The 7,397-nt window shown below is 40.0% G+C and overlaps 1 protein-coding gene across 1 annotated transcript in view; it reads left to right on the forward strand.

Moving 5' to 3' along the window:
* The window catches only part of LOC135113237 (mucin-2-like), a 10,016-nt gene extending 5,587 nt beyond the window's left edge, over positions 1-4,429 (forward strand). Inside the window, exon 4 of the mRNA XM_064028422.1 lies at positions 3,248-4,429. Within this exon, the coding sequence (XP_063884492.1) occupies positions 3,248-4,320 (1,073 nt within the window). The 3' untranslated portion in view covers positions 4,321-4,429. The remainder of the gene's footprint in view (positions 1-3,247) is intronic.
* The last annotated feature ends 2,968 nt before the right edge of the window (positions 4,430-7,397 follow it).

The raw sequence follows: 7,397 nt of genomic DNA on the forward strand, positions 1-7,397 counted from the left end.
AAAAGGACAAAAAAAAAAAAAAAAAAAATTCACTCTCATTGCTTCATCTGGACACAAGAAGAAGGTGCATTTTTCGAAGCATTCTATTCGATAAAGTGAAGCTTCCAAGGGGCAAATGAAGGTGCAGCGGCTGGCAGAGGCTTCCCAGGCTTCCCCACAGCGAGGCGTGGCGGGGAAATATAATAATAGTGGAGGAAATCAAAACACTTCAGTCGCCCCTCGCCCCATCAGACTTATAAAAGAAGACGGGAAATTGTGAAGGCTGCGCGGGTGGTTACTTTCCGATATTTATTTACTTGTGTTTTTTTTTTTTTTCTTTTATGCTGGAGGAACCGCGAGTCTCACTGGAGGCTTATTTTTGGTTTTCTCCTTTGAATTCTCCGTTTTCTATTTATTTATTTTTTCTTTTTTGGAAAGTCAACGATTGTATGCTATTATTTTTCGTTGTTTTTAGAAAGTCAGTTTCTTTTTTTTTCGTATGTTTACATGATAAAAATCTGTATGTTATTATTATTTTTTTTAGATAGGAGAAAAATGTGTATTATTTACTTTACGAAATGAATTAAAGTAATGAAAATACTGGAGATAAAACTTCACATACGTTAATAACAGTGCCAATATTAGAAGATGCAATGAATATAATAAAAAAAAAGTCAAATAATAAAGATCTGAACATTATTAGGTTATTCAACTTAATTATTACATTAAATTTGGTACTATTTAACTAGTACTAATAATAAACATATGCAATAATACGTAACAGAGAACACAGTACAAGGCGGAAGGGGTATTACTAACGGACACTAACTGTGGAGTTCAGGCGGGAGGGACAGGGAAGGCCTCGAGATGCCGCAACGTGAACTTTGTCGAGGATGAAATTGAGCAAGGGTGCGAGCAGGTCTAGATCCACGGAGAAGGTGAAGCCAAAGCTGGTGTGTTGGTTGTGATGACGGGCAGCGGCCAAGGACAGGAAAAATTAACACACACACACACAAAAGGTAAAAGGGTCCATTGAGGCGCTAGTCCACCAAAAAAAAAGTCAGAATCGATCACAAAATTATTTACATGGACAGATAAAAAAGACAATACGGTGATAATATTTTTCTTACGCTACATAACTATTTAAGAAACTGTCGTAGGAAAATGAATCTAAAAAGTTGCATGTGACAAGAGCAAAAATTACCGTGCAGTAAAGAGTTTGAAGCAGACAATGAAGATAAAGGGGAGAGTTGCGGAATGGTTTAACAGGAATATCGCTTGCTTAAATATTGTGCTTTGTAGGTTAACCCAGACAGATGCAATATTGTGCGGCGGATGCTGTGGAAACATTCAGCACGAAGAAAGAACTGTACTAATGAGATGAACAAGACTGGGTTAATTAAGCCAACAAGACCGATGTAATTATGCAATCATGTATGGAGCGTATTAACATTGTGGTGATGAAATGGTGATGACAGGATAAGCTGGCGGTAATCTTTTTCTTTGTTTGGGGTGGAAGTCATTAGAGTGGTATTTCCTTTCTTTTCTAGAGGTTTTTACTGTTTAATTTCCAATACTAATATCTAGAAGTTCTTATTGAATATCCAAAAATAATGCGTAAAAGTTGTTTTTGTTCAATAAAAAAAAATTACATAGAGGTTCGTACTGTTGAATTTCAAAATTATGACAGAAGAAAAGTCACGTTAGATAAGCGGGCGAAGGTATTAGCCCTTTTAAATTATTTTTTCTAATGCTATCTAACACACTATTGCTCAATCTAAAACCATCCAAGGATATTACGTTTTGTTCTACACACAATTAAACATTATACTGCCAAGAAATTGGAAGAACAATTTTTTCAACCTTTTCCCTCTCGTAGGTGCTTGTAAAGATTCTGAATAACGATATTAATACTGAGAATCGTTGCATATCGCAGAGGGAAATAAGAAAAGAAGGCGGCAAGGTGTTTAAAAATTAAATGATTATGAGAATAAAAGAAAGTTAAAGGTATTACTTGTTGTTCATTGGTCACTTTTTGTTTACATCTTTGCTTAGGATATAGTAAAACTTAAGAAAAAAACGAAGACAAAGTGCTATATAAACAAATGTGAGGGAGGAAAAGCGAAGGGGTCTGTTCATTATTTGCTTGATGTTTACACGTTCACCTGGGACAGAATGAAATAGACAGGCAACATATATACAGCCAACGTAATTAAACATACGTATAAACATTACTTTCACCTTTTCATTAGTTCACTTTAGATGAAGTTACCTGGTCTAAGATTAAAAAGCTTTACACCCACTCCTACGTAAAGCTAAGTGAACCTGCCATAATTAACTTGATCTAGAAAATACTACCTACTTAACAAAACACAAGAAAACATGAGTTTACACTTTGTGTGTGGATATAATTTCACTATAAAATATATCTATTTTTTTTCTTCACCATCGTAGAGAGAGTCGGTAAAATACTAAATAATATGTAAGATGAAAGAGATGCTACTTCAAAAAGCAACATTCGGTATTCATTTTCCCTCAAAGTAATATTTACCTTTATTCTGGTTTTCCGTGTATTTCGTCCCGGCCTTTCACTCTTCCACGTGTGCTTAGCCGAGCGTGAACATTCCCTCGGCATCACACACACACACACACACACACACACACACACACACACACACACACACACACACACACACACACACACACACACACACACACACACGCGCGCGCGCTACTCAGAAAGCTCTTGTTCCTGTCCATCTTTTTCTCCGTCCGTCTGTCTGTCATTCCATCTAGCTCGCCGCCTCCGTGTTTTTTTTTTTTTTGTATCGTTTTTCTTGTCCGTCAATCTTTCTTTCTTTCTGTCTTAAGTTCACGTCCATCTATGGTACGTGTGTGTGTGTGTGTGTGTGTGTGTGTGTGTGTGTGTGTGTGTGTGTGTGTGTGTGTGTGTGTGTGTGTGTGTGTTTGTGTTTTCTTATTATCTATTCAAAAAAACGTTTTACCTTCTCCTTTTCTCCCCTTTTCTCCTTTCCCCATCCACTAACCCTCTCCCTTCTTCCTTCTCTCGCGTCTCTTAACAATACCCAACTCTTCCCTCCTCCCTTTAGTCTCCCTTTATGATTTCTCTCCACCTCTTCCCCATTTATTATACCTACTCCCTTCCCTCATGTACCTTTATAATTCCCTATTCTTACTCTTTATGGACCCCCATCTACTAAATCCCAAGCACTCGTCCAGCACTAACCCGCCGTCCTCTCTCCCCCAGGGTCCCCCGCTTCCTACGCCACCCTGGGACCACGAAAGAGGAAACCCATGCCATCGAAGTTCGCCAGTCTGCCACGCTCGCGACCATCCAACGCCCCCGCCCATTCTCACGCCCCGCGCCTCCCCCAGCCTGACGTGACGCCCGTGCCGACCCAGGCGGTGGAGGGCGTGTGCCGTCAGCCACTCCAGAGCTTCCATGTACCCGCCCACACCCACGCCCCTCTACAAAGCCACGCAGTGATCATGACTTCAACGCCACACGCCTACACGAACGTTGACACGCAAATGTACACCCACATGAACCCGCATACGCAGATCTACACGCACACGCACCCACACACGTGCACTCAAACGTTCACTAACCCACACACACACGTACACACACACGCGCACGCACGGTCTGAGTCTCTGGGTTACACTCAAGTTCTTCCCGTGCCACAGACACGCGTGCAAAAACTAACCGAAGACACCGACGCCCAGAGATGTGACCCCAGCATACAGGTCCCAGTGTCCCGCACCCCGGAGTCGCAGCAAGTCCACACGCAACCCCAGTACCAGGAGACGCCTACGCAACGCCCACAACGCAGCGGCAGCATCACCCAGTACACAGCGGGCCAGAAACGCACGGAGAGCCCGGTGCAGCGAACTCAAAGCCCGATTCAACGCACGCAGAGTCCAATTCAACGCACGCAGAGCCCAGTGCAGCACGTTCAAAGCCCGATACAGCGAACGCAGCCGCCAATGATAAGAAGCAATAGTCTAACACGCCGGCCCGAGACATCTCACCACCACCATCACCACCACCATAAAAACGCGAAGGCCTCTAGACCCACAACGCAAGACGTCACACTAACTACGATCACACCCACAACCCCAACCACTACGAGCACTCCCGCCACGAGCTCTAGCGGGGATGGGGGTCGTCCTCGCTTCCCACACGACTTCGTAAGGCAAAATTCACTGAGAAGTAAAGGAGAAAATACAAGTGGTGGTGGTGGTGGTGGTGGGGAGCATGGGAAGGAGAAAGGAGAGAGCGCATCGGCCTCAGTCTCCGCCGCCTCCAATCATAGATAATGGTGACGTCATCTCCCCGTCTCTTTCTCCCACGGAAAGCCAGAAATATCGCTGTATCTATAAATTTTGCGTAGATAAACTTGAGGGTGAGAGAGCGAGCGAGCGAGCGAGAGAGGAGAGAGAGGAGATGAGGAGAGAGACGGAGAGGAGAGAGAGAGAGAGAGAGAGAGAGAGAGAGAGAGAGAGAGAGAGAGAGAGAGAGAGAGAGAGAGAGAGATTGTTGTAAATAACTTCAATATACACACAGGACTGAAACAGTGAAAAATGAAAAAAATAAATAAATAAATGAATAAGTAAAAGAGTATAGAAGAAAAGGGATATTATGGTGTGAAATAAAAAAAAAGAAATATCGAATTTTGTCTCCGCCTCAAGCCTCACGAAAGAAAAGAATCAGGAAATTGAGAACCAGGCGTGGAAGAATAAATAAAAAAAAGGGAAAAGGAAACGAGAAAGAGAGACAGATAAGAAAGAATAACAGAAGGCATAAAATTGTACGAAAGAATAAGAGGAGAGACAAAAATAGTTGCCAAGAGGAAACGAAGCGGATAACAAAGAAGAGAAGTCAAAAATGCAACTAAAGAATAAAGGACAGAAGAAGAAAGTGGCAAAGAGGAAGCGAAAGAGATAAGGAAGGAAAAAAAAAACAGAAATGAACCAAAATAAAAGTCAACGGAAAAGAAAAATAATGTGAAGATAAAACGAAGGAAATAAGAAGGAATAAAGGGAGACCAAAAAAGTGCAACAAAAAATAAGGGAAGGAGGGGAAAATGTGGCAAAGAGGAAATGAAGGAGATAAGGTTGAAGAAAAAAAAAAGTAGAGCAAAACTGGCACGGAAGAATATGGGGCAGGAAAAAAAAAAAAATGAGAACACACGAAGGAGATAAGAAAAAAAAAAGCAAAAAAGCAAAACTAAGATATGAACCAAGTAAAGCACAACTAATGTAAACAAAAAATAAATAAAAAAAATAACAACCATAATAATAAAAATAAAATCCATCAAGAGCAGTAAAGAAAATACAACACAAGGGTAAACTCGCAAAAAATAAAATAAATAAATAAAAAAATCAACATGGAAAAATGAAATAGTGGAAGCGAGTGAATATAGAAAAATTTGAACGGGAGATTTTACTGAGGATTAGAGCAAAAAAAGAAAAGAAAAAAAATAGTGTTTTCTCCATTTCTCTGTTGATGCTTTGAGCGGGCATACATACACGCACACGAGTATTACCAGTTAAAGATAGGAACTTCAGCGGCTGCCTCTCTCAACACACTAGAATCATTAAAACACGCTGGCAAATACCGTTGTTTGTTCGGGAATGAAGCGATGCATGTGACTTAGCAAAGGACGCTGAAAAAAAAAAAAAATGCTGGCGGAAAAAAAACAAAAAAAACATGGAAGAAAAAGGCAAGGATCAGCTGTATTAGTGTTTGTTATTGAGTGCAGGGAAAGGTGTGCGTGCGTTTCATCATGATGGATTGTGGCTGAGAACGTTAAGGTGAAGGCAGAATCAGTTTTCCCACGCGGCAGGTACTGTGGTGTGCCGAGGCGAGCTACAGACATAGGAGAGAGATATACATAAAAAAAAAAAAAGACAAGTTAAGTAAAACGTCAATACAGGTAGATACAGGATAAAGATAAAAGAAAAGATATACGTGTATGTACAAGAGTAAAAGCAGAATAAACCACAAATATAGTCGTGTGGCGAAGCAAGATACACAAAGACGGAGAAAATTAAATAATGTGTGAAAAGTAAAGGTAAATTATGAAAATATATTTATATAAAATGAAATGCAGATCATACAAAGGGCAATATTGTACTGTGACGAGGCAAGGTACAAAGACGGAGAGAGAAACGCATTGAACAATTTGAGTAAAAGATGAATGCAGGCAGATACAGGGTACAGGTAAAGTACAGCACGAAATATAGACTGAATATACGATGATACTGGAGTGTAGCGAGGCAAGACACACAAAGATAAAAGAGGAAAAAAACACCAAATTAAATCGAGCACGGGTACATATTGGATAAAGGTGAAATACAAGGTGAATACTCATTGAATATTTGATAATACTGAAGTGTGGAGAGACAAGACATACAAAGACGAAAGAATGAGGAAAACATCGAATAAGTTAAAGACCAGTAAAGAATAAAGGGGAAAGAAAAAAAGATACACGTGTACAAGACGGAAAACAAGTTCAATGTAATATTGTAGTGTAGCGAGGTGAAGTGCACAGAGTCGGAGGAAAGAAAAATAATCGAGTAAGTTAACTCAAAGATCAGTAAAGGATAGAATTCTATGTAAAGGATGAATACATGGTAAAATAAAAGACAGAACAAGCGTGCAAGATGAAACGGGAGTGTGACAATACTGGATTCACACACAGACAGCAGACAGACGCGAGAAAAATAGCGAGCAAGATTATTAACACAAAACTTCAAGATAAATCCACGGTAAAAATGCAAGACAGAAATGCACGTGAAGATGAAAAACACGATATATTCAGGAATGAGGCAAAGCAAAATTACACCCACTCAGAAAAGGAAGAAAAAAATGAAAATAAAGAGCAGGATAAGCATGATAAAATACAAGAACAGATACAAAACAAAATACAAGATAAAATGTAACTTTAAAAATACATAACAAAAAAATGAGATAAATATAGAATTAATACAAGCCTGGACGCACACAGACTAAATCATAAAAACAGAAAAAAAAAAGAAAAAAAAATGCACAAAATACATTAAAGTTGATCTCATTTTTGCCATAATATTTACAGTAAAGCCTGGGAGTGTGGGAGTGTTGGTACGTCTGACTGGCAATGGCTGAAGTTAACTGTAGGAAGTGTTGGTAAGTCTGAAAATGGTTGACTGGTAGCGTTACCAACCAGTTCTGATATGATGGGAAGGTTGGCAAGCCTGAATATCGCAGACTGGTAATGTTTTCAGCAAATTATAGGTTGGTAGGCCTGTCCGTGGCTGTCTGATAGTTTCCAGTAAGCTGTGATGGCGTGGGAAGGTTGGTACGACCGTGTGTTTGTTTTGTATGATGTTTGAGTGTTTGTAAGCCTGCGTAT

The sequence above is a fragment of the Scylla paramamosain genome, chromosome 25, assembly GCF_035594125.1.
Source record: "Scylla paramamosain isolate STU-SP2022 chromosome 25, ASM3559412v1, whole genome shotgun sequence".
Lineage (NCBI taxonomy): Eukaryota > Metazoa > Arthropoda > Malacostraca > Decapoda > Portunidae > Scylla > Scylla paramamosain.